General features: G+C 42.4%; 1 protein-coding gene across 1 annotated transcript in view; it reads left to right on the forward strand.

The window, feature by feature from the left end:
* Positions 1-361: 361 nt before the first annotated feature.
* Positions 362-16,246, forward strand: part of SLC6A2 (solute carrier family 6 member 2) — a 62,135-nt gene continuing 46,250 nt past the window's right edge. The window contains exon 1 of the mRNA XM_048958632.1: positions 362-1,099. Within this exon, the coding sequence (XP_048814589.1) occupies positions 793-1,099 (307 nt within the window). The 5' untranslated portion in view covers positions 362-792. The remainder of the gene's footprint in view (positions 1,100-16,246) is intronic.

Below are 16,246 nucleotides of genomic sequence, written 5' to 3' on the forward strand. Positions count from 1 at the left end.
ACAGCTCATGGCTGCAATATGAGGTGGGCCCGAAAAGCCCTGTTTGCCAACTTATTTAGACCACTTGTGGCAGCAGCCGCTGTTGACCTGCTAGCTAATCGTTTGCTTGTTTTACATCTAAAAGATCTGGGTCCCACTTAGAAGAACAGTAAACAATGTTATACAAATATTGCAGCCTGATAACCAAGCCCTACCTGTGCTTTCCAGGAAAGCAAAAGTCGGGCATCGATCGATTTTGGCATGGGACTAAGAGCAGCGTCCAGCTCCGCCGTTCATGCTACACCCCCTCGGGTTCTGATCACAAAAGCCAAATTCTAGCGTCTAACCCAAGCACGCAGGGAGAGCTGCCTCCGTCCCGCATCTCAGCCAGTGAGCGGTGCGGTTCAGCTCCACCTGCCGCCAGCCGACTTCGGACCGCCCGGCCGTGGACGCGCGAGCAGGGCAGGGCAGGGCAGGGCCCGAATGTGATCCCCGATAGCCCCGCTGGGCAGCGCGGGGCGGGCTGCGCTCGGTGCCCGACGGGCCGGGCAAGGCAGGGCGGCCCCAGGTGCGCCGGCTGCCGGCCGCTCCCCCGCGGAGGAAGGGCGCGGGAAGCCCCGCTCCCTGGGGGCACCCCGGTCCCCCCTTCTCCCGCCTCATTTGCATGGCTCTTATTACGGCCGTGCCTCGCTCCTGCCGCGCTGACACCGGCGGGCTGGAGAGCGGAGCCGCCTGCAGCGGGCAGCGCGCTTCCCTCCTTCCCTTCCCCGCCCCGCCTCGCCCGCTCCCCCGCCTCAAGCTCGCTCTCTCTGGATGTTTAAGGCGAGGATGAACAAACAGATCCAGCCCGACCGCAAAGTGTCGGTGGTGGCCCCTTTGCCGGAGCGCCCGGGGCCGCCTCCCCCGCGGAAGGACGTGGAGCTGATCCTGGTGAAGGAGCACAACGGCGTGCAATACACCAGCAGCAACCTCCTGCCCGCCGCCCCCGCGCCCCGCTACGGCCCCCAGGACAGGGAGACGTGGGGCAAGAAGATCGACTTCCTTCTCTCCGTCATCGGCTTCGCCGTGGACCTGGCCAACGTCTGGAGGTTCCCCTATCTCTGCTACAAAAATGGAGGGGGTAAGGCGCTTCGCGAGGTCTCGCTCCCCGGCCCCCAGCCCCGAAACCCAAAAGCTGGGGGATTTGCAGTAAGGCGCCCGCAGAGGGGCCGCCGCTCCTCCCTTTTCCCCGCGATCCCGCTCCGCCAAGCTCCGTCGGGGCACGGACCGCTCGCCTCCCTCGGAGTTGAACTTAGTTTTGGGCACGGGCGTAGCTGCCTTCTGCTGCCGCGCCAGCCTTCTTTCGTTGGCAACAAATAGTATCGAAGGGAGAAAAAAAACTCTAGTGGTATGAAGTAGCATCTAGAAAAGTTAGCGCTGGATCAGAAAAAGGTTTCTTTGGGGTGGTTTTAATGGGAGAGCGGGATTTCTGCCCTCGTGCTGCAGTTGAGAGGTTCTTTTCCCCAAAGTAGGTAGGAGACTTGTTACAAACAAAGCCTCACCTCCTGCACAGTTTGACAGCAACAAACAGATCACGCACAATAGTTACTGTTAGCTCAGAGTCCTGGCACATCTTCAGGAAGCTCTTAACTCCATCGGCCCCTTTCATCTCCCTGAAAGTCGCTGTGTTGGCAGTGATGCCTCCACGCTGTGAAGGAGTAACACCATCTGCGAGCCAGGCAGGTGCCTGGGTGCTTTGAAATCTCACACAGGGAGAACAGACCCTGCCTAGCAGATGGAGGAGTGTGCGTGAATGGTGAATGACACAGATGGAAGAACTGCTAGAATGAAAGCACGCTCTGTAAGATAGTTAGGGATGTCTTGTTAATGTGGTTGCCTGGTGATAAAAGCTAAGGGTTCACGCTTGTAGCATAAAATACTTGTTGCCCACAAAAGGAGGAATGCAGGAAGGGAGAATCCTCAGAATTTAACACGCTAGTAGGAAGGGCTGGTACTGAAATACCTCCTCCCATGTGGTTCCTCTAGAACTTCAGAACAGGGTCACAGGATCTCTCAGCTCACTACCCAGAAAATGGTCAATACTGAAAAACAAACTTTATCCCTGTTTCATTATTGTCCACAGCTAATTCCAGCAGTTCACACCGCAGCAGTACAGTGCCTTGTGACACCAGCAGGCTGCAGGTGTTGTGGAAGCATCACTCAGGTGGCTCCATACATACTCACCTCTCCTATATCTCAATCTTACAAAGTTTAGGGAAAGAGAAATGTTTGCCTATCTCACATTGCACACAGTGACACCCACAGTGTTTGAATTCCTTTCTATCATCCTTTGGGTCACCTTTTATCACCTTTATTCTTAGTCTGCTTCCTTTATAGTTTGCAGCTACTTCAGGCACGGGAGCTAACATCCTGCAACCTCATTTGGGTTAGTGTTTATGCATTATCTTATGTCAGTTCAGTCAGAGACACCTGCATCTTCTTTAGCATCTCTTGATTTAAAAGCTTGCAAACTGGAGTGAACAGAAAGCCAACTACTTCACAGTCACAAGAGGCAGCGAAAAGTTCGAACCAATTCTTCCTTTCTGTGAAAGCAGAATCAAAACCTTTACAAGCAAAGGTAAGGGGGCCCTCTGCTATCAAAGTCTATGGAACGATTGAAAACTGGTTGCTGATATCATAAACACAAACAGCCGTAGGAAGCATCTCAATCAACATGCAGCGTGTCATTCTTGAACATATGTTTATCACAACACTCTTTACTGGCACTTGAAAAGACCTATTTTACCATAAAATGAAAGATGAGATAGTTATCATGATCAAAAATCAACAATTCAGAAGGAAAGATGCATGAAGACACATCAGCTTTGGCTGATGTGAGGACAAACTAATACTTCATGGTTTGATTGTGTTTGGTTTAATGAAGTTTAATCGTCCTGAGATTGTTTTTTTTCTTTTTCTATGCTGTTTGATAGCCCGTGGCTACCACTGTATCAGCTAATAGTATTCAATGATGACAGCTTCCAGGACAGATCTTGAGCCGAGCAGTAGGAAATGCAGATACAGGCTGTGACTTGTGAATGGCTCCATCTCATCCTTCTTTTTACAACAGTTGTCTTTATGGCATCTTAAAAACAAGAATTCCATCTGTTGCCTCCACGGTGGACATACACATCAGTTTCATTTAGCAGAAAATCCTGTAGGAGATTCAGCCTCTAAAAGTGCCTTACTGAGTTTCGCATCAGCTTAGTCCCTCATCTCTGTCACACTGGGGCTGGTGGCTTGTTAGCTCTATGGGTAAATTTTCCTATAAGAGCAAAGAAGAACAAGAGGCAGGGAGCAGAGATCTGAGATACTGTTGGGTTTCAGTTCTATCCTTCCAGTCCTGCACTCATTGATATCTTCTAAATGTGTTTTTTCCCACGCTGCTGCAGGAGGGAACCCTGTCAGCACCACAGCAAGCTTAGCTACCTCAAAAAGAATCCAGTGGGTTACATATCCATAAAGAAGATGTAATAAAAATAAAGGCACTAATTACACTGCCTTAGTATTTTTGCTAGGCTGCTGAGTGAACTGAGTGGTTACAAACTTGAGTGTCTTCAGACTGATGCAAAAAAGGCAGTGAAAAGGAAGTGTCTTTCACTGCCACAAGCCCTAAGCCACTAAGGTATTTGAACGCCTTTGCTTTCAGCGTATCTTGTGCCATCTAGATGGGAAAAAAATTGCTATCCTTTCAAAATCTACACCCATATAAGTTCTACAGCAGCTTACAAATGTTAAATGGGAATGTTTAAGGACATGGAAGTGGCAGAAAAAGGCATTTCCCTCCACGTTTGACAAAAATGACATGGGTGACATGGACTATGATGTTCCTGAGACCAGCTATGACTAATTTAAGATGCCAGTGGTCACACTTAAGGGCCTTTCCATGCTTGTAAAAATAGGTTGTTCTTCATAAACCCTGAAAACTTCCCGGACCTTGAAGAGTATAAATACACACCGTGTTCCCTCAAAGTTGAATTTTCAAGGAGGGAGACACATATGCACATATATCCACTTCTTACTCGCCAAATCCTCCAGTTTCTTTCTTTGGTGAAGTCTGGGGAAGTTTCCTGATTAAAAACTAGACATAGAGGCTTTCAGGTTGAAGTTCCATGCAGACAAAAGTCCTGTTAATTTTCAGTGAGTTCTACTGACAGAGCACGCACTGCCCAGAGGTACCTATGTAGTCATTTCTACTGTTATGTTACTTTGGAGACAGCACTGGTGATTTCAGAAAGAAAAAAACACAACTATTTACATTTTAAGAAGCTCCCAGTAATAAAAAGCTAGAGGTATCCAGCGGCACTAAAATGCTGAATGAATAGCCAGAAACATCTGTGTTTTGGGAGTAGCCTGCTGAGACACCCCAATGGGACTTCAGTACAAAGATAGATGGCAGAATGTAACCTTTCTGATGACTGTGGCTTTTGGAAACAGTCTTCAGCTATTAAACAAAATAATCCCACGTTAAGTAGGACTGAAACAGCTGGAGTATTTGTCAGTTACCTGCTTCAATACGAGCTGCCTGCTCATTTGGGCAGACCCAGTGGCTGTGTTACAACATGAAACTGGTGTCAGAAAACTTTCAGGACAGTTTATTCTGAACAGTTTGGATGAGATCTTGTCCTCACTGACTACTAGGAAGCAGGAGTGCCCACTCTGTGTGCTAAACTACTTTATAAAATAACAGGGATGGTACATTAGCAAGCTGCTATTATGCAGATAAGGTGACACTCCAGAAAGGGCAGAATTCTCAAACGTTGCCTTATCAGCTTGGTGATCAATAAACACTGCTCAGCTACTCATCACAACACAAAGGAGAAGCACTGTTTGCAGCAAGACAAATGCTTTTTGTGCAGTCCCAGAGTCCAAAATCAGCACAGTATGTCACTGGAGAAATCATCAACTATGGCTGTCCCTACTGGCTGTTCTCACAAGTGCTCTGAGCTCATTATAACTCATGTCTGGCAAGAACCCCTTTGGTGGTGATGGTGTTTGTTTGTTTCTTAAAAGATTTCCTAACATGTCCAACCTCTTAAGCATTCCTCAGATCAGTACGAGGCTGTGCTGAAGTAATGAGTGGTGTCAAAAGCAGAGCCTTGTCAATTTAGGGAAAGATTTGTCATGATAATTTCGATTACACCTAAAATGTTGCTGATGCCAACTGAAGTTGAGTAATGCCTAGCATGATTAACAGATGTGTTCCCTGTGGGGGAAGGCGATGCTCAGCCTTAGGTAACCAAGCTATTGTCGACTCTGTACCAGATACAATTAATATTAACATTTTTATTTAATTTTCCTGCATAATCTCTGGAAATGTTGCTATTTCCCACTGAAATTTGTGGAAAAAGGATTTACCAACATAAAATACTCCTTTTTGTGAGTCAAAGTATTTGCACGGTCAGTTACGCTGAGGCTACTAATTGTTGGATTAGTGACCTGAGACTTACTGTATCGTAACAATTAGATTAAGCTTTTCATGAATTTACAAACAGCAGCATATAAATATTTTAACAGCTCTTTAGCTATCATAACATACACTTTTAATCTCCTCTGAGATATTATTTTCTTAAGTGTTCATAGATCACATAAGAAATCATTTGCTTCACAGTACAGCTCACCAGCAGTCAATACCTTTTAGAACAGAAGAATCTTACAGCTTATCATAATGCTTCATTTCTTATTCATACTTCCACAGGCTCTTACGCAGGATTTTGCAATCCACAGTGTAGGTATGTAGGTACCAAAGACAATATGCAACCAAATATTCTCTATTATAAATAAGGCTAGTGCATCATATCACAAAAAACAAGATCTGATGCTGACCTGCAAGCTTGCTTTTCTACCAGGCACTGCACCCAAGTGTTTGCCAGCAAATTTAATCATTAATATGAGTAAGAATACAATCTGGCACTTTCACTTCCAAAGGTGGTTGACCTTTGTCTTTTAATATCAGCGTTTACATTCCAAAATAGCACTGATGATGATGATAAATCAGCTTTGAAGCAACCTCATTACAAAGACTATGCCAAGAGTTTGACTCATTAATCAATCAAAGCATGGATGCAAATCAAGTGATTTTAGTTTCCTAATACAGGCTTTCAATTCCCACTATCAAACCAGTGACCTCAGACAGGTCAAACTGTTACACTGACATCCCTACAGTGGCCATGAGCTTTGTGCTCCAGGGCTTCACGTGACATTTGGGACAATCTCAGCTATGCCATGCTGACATCCCCTTCTTCCTGGATTCAGTGGCCAGCTCACAGCTGCTCTCCTCCGTTTCCCACATGACTTCATCACTCCTCTTTCTTCTCTTTGACAGCTATTAATCAGCTGGTTTACATGTAGCATAGCTTCTGCAAGGCTCACCAGCACTGTAGTGCACATGCCAGCTACTGCTCTGAAATTCCCTGTTCTCCTCCACTTGCCCATCAGTCTCGCTGGCTCCACAAAATAACTCTTCAGAACTGTAATTTCTCCAGGGTTATAAACCCTGGGTATATTTTATACCTACTATGTATGAAACATCCTGAATACTTGACAAGGACAAGCGGAGTATTTTTGACCCAAATCTTTCATCAATTCTGAAACTGTAGTTTCTGTTAGACTCAGAATGCCATGAAGTAGTACAATATATGGGCTCCCAGCTAAATACCTTTTGAAACAGAGAAGTTATCTGTCCCTGAACAATTCTAATGACCCTTAGCATGACAATTTTACAAAGGTTCTGGAGAAGATACATGGTAAACAGATAGAGGTTGCACCATAAGAGGACCATCCTGCATTCAGTGCAGGACAAGCATTCAGAACCAATTCAAGATGCTCTGCTCAAAGTGGTGTTCCAGCTTTGCTCCTCCAAGACAGTAAAAGAAGCTGCTGTGACCCAAATGAGCTGTTTTTCCAACAAAAGCAAGCATGCCTCTTTCTCACTGCAAAGAACAAACATATTTTTTGATTACTGCTCAGCATCATTTTATTCTGAACTAAGAGGAGGAAAGATATCGAGTAGTGAACTGCTATCTTAGTCCCACTGTTTGGAAACATAAAATCACTGCTTAAAGTGTTCTTCCCCATCCATTTCTTTATGCCCTTCTAAGTTACGTGAAGAAGCCAGGCATAGCCCTAGAAAGCCCTTCCCACAGGACAGGCATTCCCCTTCTACAAGTTAGTAATGAGAGTTGAGTTAGGATCCTTACTACAGATCCAGGAGTTTCTTAATTTGGCCAGGGATCTCAGCTTTAGGACACTCACTGAAGCTAACACAGCGGGTATCTAATCTTCATCTTTTTCTAGTCTGTTTTCTCCCTGACATCTTTTTAAGCTCTTTATTAAATTTGCTAGAAGCAAAGGAGAACAGAAAGGCCATTTCAGGAGTGTAGCAGCCAACAGCCCTTCTTTATTAAAGAAATAAAGCATCTGTAAGGAGGCCGAGATGTGGCATGGATGATTTAGGGGCAGAATTTCTCTTTCACCTTTTGGCAAAATAGCACAAACCTCTCTGTCAGTTCAGTGCATGTGTGAATACAGCAGCCTAAAGGTGTTTTTTTCAGAAGATGAATACTTTCATTTCCATACTTAAACCAATGTGAAATAGAAAACTAATAGAGCTACTTAAATGTAAGATGAGAGGGAGCATACAGTTCTGGCAAGTGTTTAAATTTCCTACGAGGGAAGTTATGATTAAAAGCAGTCCACAAATTACTGAGCCTCTTGCTGTGAATTAAAATGGAAACAAATGGTTTACAGAATTCAGAGCAGCTTAAGCAGCAACATCAAAGCTCACTGCCTAAATTTCTGCTGCATACAGTGGGAGTCTCATCAGCTGTGCTCAGTTCTAAAGCCTTTGTCCCGCATTCACCAAATGATAAAACAGCTAAGTGTGGCTGTGTTTGTACTGTAGACTCTATAGCATTTACATATACTGTAATTACTAGATGATATTGTAGCTAATTGCTCTCAGCTATGTTACAAAATAATAAAGCACAACTAAATACATTCCATACTTAGAGATATTTATATTAAAACACTGTAATTTAGGAGGCAGGAGACAAGTTTATACGAAGTCTTTGTAGTAACAGTCTGAGATCTTTTACTCCTACCTCTCTCTTTGTACTTCCCATTGGCACTGTATATATTCTTCCCATAGAACATACAAAACCATGCTACTGGGTTTCAGGGAATCTTGCACTGAAAAAAGGATCAGTTGTGATTAATTTGCAACTAACTCTTCACTTCTTGCCTCCTAATGTGACGACAAGAAAATGTTATTATTAAAGTTGAAATAACTTGTATTTGGGCCAACTCCCTCACCCCAATCTGCTTTCAGTGAAGTTGATGTAAAGATTCCAGGATTCTCTCACTGATTATAAACCTTCAATTTCTCTTCCTCAAGCCATTTGAGCCATATCTTGGCAACCTATTATTCTCTCTTCCAACTACAACTCCTTAATCTTCCCTTTCTTTTTCACTGCCTTTGTGACATCTTGGACCTGCCATAGCAGGATTTAAGCTTAATTGTGTAGATCTTATGCACTGGTGCCCGAGCGAGAATAGTTTCCAAGGAAAGGCTTTATTGCCCATCAGAACTTGACTTCCCAAAGATGAACATCTGAGCCCTCTGGGGAACCAGCAGCAAAAGTGCCCACACCCCAAGTAATGGTGAAACAGCCCTGATTTCATGGAAGCCCTGGAGAGAGAACAGCAGTACAATTCAGCACCTCAGCTTAGATTCAGTGCACTTCATTTCAGCCCTATAAGATTTTGAAACTTTTATTTCATAAGCAAGGAGAAAGGAGGTAGGAGCAAAGGAGAGGAAACAGTTAAGTTGCCTGCATTGTGACATTCTTTGTGAAGACCATAGAAAAAAACTAACTACTCATCAAGGGAATCCTTTGTTTTATTCTCACTCTTGCTCCTTTCCCCCATTCTGCGTTTAAACATTGTGCAATCTCTCTCTGAAGCATGACAAAGGTTGAGAACTAGGGTCTGCCATACAGCAACAGAAACCATCAGTGGGGAGAACTGCCTCTGTAAGCCACGTATTTCTTTACACCCATATTCATCCAAAGCACAGCGGCAAGTTTCCAGCGCACAGAGCTCCATGATAACACGTTCATAAATAAAACACAGGACAGGAATTGGGCAGGCAGTTGTCTTTTGCCAGTCCATAAATGATTTTTGTGACTAGTGTTCTGATTGCTGGTATGCAGTAAAACAGGCTGCCCTTATTATATTGTAAGACTTTTTATAGAAGATGGTAATTTTTACAGTGCTCCTGCTCTTTGTTTAAGGCTTTGAGCACAACCACTCACTTCCAAAGGCACAAATAACTGCAGAAGCTGCACTATTTACATAGACATTAACTGGTTGCTATTATTTGGCTATTACTGTTGTCTAAGAATAAATGCAAATTTAAGTGTCTGAAATAGTCTCCAGCACTATCAGACTGCTGCTAGACTACTCAAACATGAAGCCTTTCTTGATTTGCTTTGTCATTAACTGCTTCCCTAGAAGATGCAAGTTACACCAGCATAAACGTGCAGGACCAGAAGAGCAAAGATGGTTTGATCCAACCCCACTGAGGCACACAGGAGTTATGATTTCAGCAGTGAAAGCATATTACTCTTTCAGAGCTTGAGAAAACTATTGCACAAGTTCCAAGCACTGCAATTAGTGACAGAGTGAGCAACAAGCCATGCCTTGCTACAGCCCTCCTGCTAGTTTGAGAAACAGTTTCTGTGGTATTATGTACAGGAAGGATTGTAGCCGGGTGACTGCATGGCACTCCTCTTTACTGAAGGCTGCAGAATGGTGGGAAACAAGCAGAGGGTTTTCTGGCTCCTCAGCAGCATGCAAGAATTGCTTGCATTGGAAGCCTTATTGCTTCCCTGACCTTACAAACAGGCTGCTGCCAGGGGTCTAATGTATGCACTGAAAAAAGCAGCCAAGCACTGTGTACCTAGTTTTTTTGCTCCAGGTGTACCAGGTAGCACTCTTCACTGCTTTAACTTTTGTTTCTCCTCCCTTTTCAGTAGTCAAACTCCCCTTGCAGTGTCCGTCCTGAAGCATGCCAAGGATGTCAACACAGTACTTTCCCTTAAGATCTGCATCTCTTGAGGAAAAGTATGAAACTGATGTCAAATTCCAGCTTATTTTAAAAAAGAGAAAGAAAATTAATTAATTTAAAAAAAAAAAAAAGAGGAAAGGCTGGACTTATTCTGACACACTGCTCTACATAGCAGTGTAACAGACAAACTTTCTCTGGACCACAAGATGGAGCAGTAGATCCTTATAGATCTCAGTAGATCCTAATCTGATAATCTAAAAGCTATCTAGTATGCACATTGGAGGAAAAATGACTGGAGGACCTAACAATATGGCTCATGACTTTCTCACAGTGTCAGCAATGACTGCTCCCAGGCAGACCCTTCTTTGATTTCCCTACTCCTTTCCTTTAGTAGGAAGTTAACAGGAGCGGCAGCATTCAGTGATATATAATTTGCACCAAGGGGTATCCTGGTCTGCCTCTAAAGCTCAAATATTTGTGCCCCCTTCTAAAGAAGGGCTTAAATATGCACGTGGCATCTTATATATTAGCTTTATAACAAAATAAAGGAATAGCTCATATTGAGGTGTGCAGATGTGTCTGTGAGATCACGAAGCAGGTTTTGGCAAGACTGGTGATATTAAGGGATTTTATTTGGGGGAAGAGTTTGATCATTTGCTCCCTTTCTGTAATTCGTCCTTCATTTTCTAATAGCTCTACACAGCCTTAGTTAAAATCAATAGATTCATAAACCACAAGGGAGAAATCCTGACCCAGCTGAAGTCAATGGGTGTTTTTTTTCCATTGACGTCACCAGAGCCAGGATTTCAACCCAAATAACAGACGTCTCTCTCTTAAGGGCTCCTAAGTAGACAGAATTTCCAGACTAAGAATTTGCGAGAAGAAAAACAGAGGAAAGTAATAAAAAACTATTCAGACTAAACTGATATAGAAGACTTCCACTGACTGGTAACTGATCTGCACTTGGTGCAACAGTTCAGAGCTTCAGCCAATAAACAAAATGCCAGGACTTACATAGATGATGTTCATTATTACACAAAATGAATTTATTCTGTGAGAGTTAGATAATGACCTCAGCATTCTCCTATGTAGGGCTCAAGCTATAAAAATGTACTATTTTAAGAAGTGTGTTCTATTCTGTTTCATAGAGACAAATGATTAGGCAAGAATCTTTTTCTGGCTGTCAGGGCTAAAGAGAAGAGCTGGGAAAACACAAAGCGAGAACAAGACTTCAAAAACCGGTAGGCAAATAAAAGCACTGGACTAGAAGATCTTACATTTTAAGACACTTTCAATTATTCTGGGGCTTAATACATGGTTTGTAAATTTCTGAATTACCAGCTTTAGGAATAGAGCTGTCACCAGTTAGTCTCTTCCTTCACTCATTCCTAAAGTAAAGCAACAGAAAACAGTGATCAGACTTTTCCTAAATTGCAGTGTAATCCTTCGCTACTCATATGGAGGCTACTGACAAAATCACCATCTTTAATCCTAACTTAAGGAACTTGGACATTTTCAAGATCATCTACTTTTTTCCTCCTAAATTTTATTTAACAGTCGTGAGGTGTTATGTCCTCAAAAGCTGTTTAGCTAGGAAAAACTACAGCTGTGCGAACCATCAGGAGTCACCAAGTGTTGCCACACTAACTAACCTCCTGTAAGTTGTGTGTTTGTGGTGAACAAAACGACCCGACTGCAAGCTGCAATGGGCAAGGCTCACATTCTCTTCCAGCATTTCAGCTTGGAGGTCCCACACACAACGGCAGTGATGGAGCACATGCTGGACTGCTTCAATTAGGGGAAACATTTGCTTTGCTGCTGAGGAAAATAGTCCATGGAGAATTACTTCGTTCCTTATGGAACTGTGTTCATTTTCTACTTTCAAGCCTTGTATAAATATGCATTATAAATAGTTTAGAGTAGGATTACATTTTGCTTCCTGTAGAGGCATGAGAAAAACCACTGATCCCGAAGGCTTCATTTATAATGACTGAGAGTAAAGCTCTGATTGACCAGATTTCATACAGGTAGGAATGTACAACTGCCCCATACTTCTGTGATAGAGCACAACCCTTTATTGACAAGAAGAATTTTGAGGATTTTTGCTGTATAAGAGTTAGTAAAAATTCAGATAGCACAGAAAGTATTAAAGTATTACGAATAAATCTCTAGCGAAGCCTGGAAGGAAAAGGAATGTTTTGCTTTGGTCACTGTGTCCAAAAAATTAGACTTATAATTTAAGGTTGGATTAATCACTAAACGTACAGCAAATTTTAAGAGTACCTCAGGATGTTTATACTTGACTTTTCTGTAGCTGAATTTCAAGGCATTTACCCCCTATTAGTTTGTACATTAATCCTCTTGAAAGCTGCCTGGCACTTGCCTAGAGCTGATTTAAGATGTCATAAGCGCTTTGTTTCACCTTGGCACAGTTACGAATCTCATGATGCCTAAAACGGGTATTGTGGCCTCTCCAGAGAGTGCTCAACTTGTGGGTTGTTTTTAAGTTTAACAATTAAAGACAACCTGCAAAAGACAAGCAGTCTGAGAGGAAACACCCTCCATTTGATGTTGTGCTGGGAACTCCTAACTGTACTGTTACACATGCAGAACAAAGTGCATTTCAGACTGCTTGTTTCACTGTGCACCTGGGTTAATACCAGAGCTCTAATGAGCAGTAGAGCTTAAACCTTCTCATTAATATCCCATTACATTTTGTTGCCATGAGAGAGGTGGCAGCAGAGGCGCACTCTGGCAGAATGGTGCCTGACATGGAAGCGCGTAGGAAGAAAAGGCATGACATTGAATTCCTCTGTACAGAAAAATAGCACCCATTGACATTCATCAGTGTTTGCTGAACAGATGGAGACCAACCAGTGGACGTGAGCACAGTGAGGCAGTGAGTGGTGCATTTCAGCAGTGGTGACACTGGTCACCTCCACTGGTGCAGATTTTTACAAGTATGCATGCAGGCTGCTGTTCATCACTGGCAAAAATGCAGAGGTGACTGTGTTGAAAAAAAGCGTTTTGTAGCTGAGAATGTGCCCTGTCACACAGTGTTATTGTGCTCTTTGCATCTGTTGCAGTTTCTGTGAAAATAAATATGAGGCATTACTTTTGGAGCAACCTGTGTATCTAACAATTTCTTCTGGCATCAAAATCAGACAGGTTCATGAACACTGAAAATATTCATTTGAGTTTACAACTGGCTGAAACAAAACAAATAACAATGAACATACAAGTTCATTGAGAAGGGAGAGAAAACTATGACTAATGTATCTGAAGTAAAACAGTAGTTGCCAAAATCTCACTGGCACCAAGCAAGGACTTCCCTATGCTTAAAAGAGAATCTGATGAAGTAATATCTCCTTTCGTGTACATGGCTATATTCTGTACATTACAGAAAATGATTTTTAAAACACCATATTTCAGAGAATGCTATCAGATGAAGTTAGTTTACTGAAGATTTTCCAGTGCTGGAATCCAGAAAAACTTGCTGATCTCGATCCACCATAAATAGCTTCTGATATCTTTGCTGAAAAATACTGTCAGCCAACCGTGCTCTACTACTGGTAAATCAGAGCACATTTTGAGAAACACTTTGATTTTGTACATCTCAAGTACAGCCTACACCTTACATGGGTGGTTTTTTTGATATGATTCAATTGCAGGTGAATATATCCATGTGTCACATCTAATGATTGCAAGGTGGGGGGAAAAAAAAACCTGCCAACAGTGGAAAACTAATGAAATGATAGAAAGATTTTTTCCTTCTTAATTTATCAACTCTTAAGCTTCCAAGCGCGTCAATTATAAAGTAGCACCCTTCCCCAGATGAGCCTCTGCACCCTGACCCAGTGGCTCTGTACTGCTCACTTCTCCCACTCAGCACCTCCAGAACAGCTTGCTAACTGCAAAGCTTGCTGCTTTGTTCTCAACAGGGTCAGCTGCTCTGTAAAGGACACCATCACACCTCACAAACCCTGTCTTGTTGCACATTAGTAATAGAGATTTCATAAATCTCATAACAAAACAGTCTACAAGCTGTCTCCACATTCCAGCTCACTTCTTCTCCCAGCGAGATAAAAAAGAAAAAAGCACAAAATGAACAAGATGGATTCAGGCAGGAATGTCAGCCACTAGACCTTCATGTTCATACAATCTCCAGGTCATTTACTTACCAAACTGTCAAAACCCAAGCGGATGCCAATTCATGTATTTATAAACAAAGGGGTCAGCTACAATAGCAAACCTGCTGCAAGGTTGGATAATGGTGAAACAAATGCTCTCACTGCCACCTCACCTCAGCTTGTTAGACTTCACGCAGTCAGAAGAATGGCAGAAGATGGGAATGGCTTAATTCATTTCCTAAGCTTGCAGCAGTGAAGGTCAGCAGCAGAAATGCTGACAGAGCTCCAGAATTCCCACTGCCATGCTGGGCATCTTAGACTAACCTTACCTGTATTGTCTAAAGAAACATGGTGGGTTTTATTCTTTAGTTTCCTTCCAAAGAACACAGGTCAGAGTTCTGTTCTTCTGAGGTTCTACAATTGTCTCTAAACTACACACTGCTGTAAATATGACCATTTCATTAATTTATACAAAGGGGACCTTAGCCAATGACTTGGGTGTGATTTATGAATGAATCATGCTGCTCTGAGCAGCTGGGTGTATTTAACTCTCATTAATTTGTTCAAAGTAGCTACTAATGAGTTTCTTTAGTTCATTATTCTCATAGCAGAAAGGTGAAGAGATTATTGGGTTTGCATGGAAGAGTAACCCGTTCTTTTACATACCAGTAACAAGCTTATAAACAGACTACACTTCAAGTCTCTTCAAATGACTTCTAAGCAGCAGGTTAACAGCTCAAGTACATAAATAAATAAATAGGTAGAATAAATAAATACATACATAAATAAAGGCTTCAGTTTGACATCAGCCTGTGTACAGCACTGAACCATTTCTGGAAACTATTTGTTTTCATTTTCTATGAGCAAAAGGAACACTATTAAAATTGGACAAAAAAAAAAAACCTGAAGGCTCTTCCCCAGAGTGAGAGTTGAAATATAGATAGGTTCAAATCTAGCAATTTGTTAGAGCAGCTAAATATGAGGGTTTCAAAAGAAACACGTAAGTCAAGATGGTATAGCTCCACTGCTCCACTGCTTTTATGGTTCAGAAATGCTTTCCATAAAAAAGGCTGCCTACTTGGAAGATTTTATATAAGCAAAGTGCTGTGAAGTTTTTATAGTATGCCGTTCAATCTGTTTCGCAGAAAAATGTTATTTTTGACTACCATAATTTACCTCTGTTCAACATCATCATCTAGCTGCTGTTAAAATCATCTTGGCTTTGGCACTGAGGCTACATCGTGCTCCTTTGCATCTCTGACTTCTCTTTGCTGTACCATGCAAATCCTTACTGTTTTTACCCCCTGGGCAGTACGGTTTGCTGCAAACTGACCTCTCCAGAGATACTCTCTATGTCTGTGCTGGCAAGCCAGTAACAAGCTTGAAGGCCCAGAATTAGGATTTCTGTACTCAGAAATACCTCTCTTTCCAGCCACTTAGTTTTTCTCTGCGTTGGGGATTTCCTTTTTTATTCACAAGAGTATTACAGTAGTAGAGTTTCCACTCATTTTCCTTGTTATCCAGGGAAATTTACTGCATTGTCAATTGGCTGCTGATATTTTTTCAAGTACTCTTTACTCACAGTTTGATCAGGCACAGATCAGGTACAGAGATTAGCTTGTACTTCAATTCATCTTTTGGAAGATCTTTGTTTTTAGACTCTATTCTTGAACAAATACTGGCAACACTCCTATCTGAAAACATACTGCTATACTTGCCCAAAGTTTGTTAGCTTAGCAGACACCCCTGCCAGTTAAAGTTTTGACTACAATATCCATGGTAACAAAGGCAGAAGGCTAATAATGGACCAGCAGGAGTACTTCAAAATCATTTCAGCTAACCCTGTCCTAGCCAGCTTCTTGTACATGCTTCAGCAAATTCTTCTAGGACAACAGTCATTGTTTAAATGATCATTCGCAAGCATTAGTAATTCACTGCTGCATTCTTTCTGGTATTCAAGAGTGAAATGAGTCCTTCTCATAGGATTGAGGCTGTTTTCCTCTCTGCTTCCCCACTAAGGATGCTGTGA

Source organism: Lagopus muta, chromosome 12 (assembly GCF_023343835.1).
Source record: "Lagopus muta isolate bLagMut1 chromosome 12, bLagMut1 primary, whole genome shotgun sequence".
NCBI lineage: Eukaryota > Metazoa > Chordata > Aves > Galliformes > Phasianidae > Lagopus > Lagopus muta.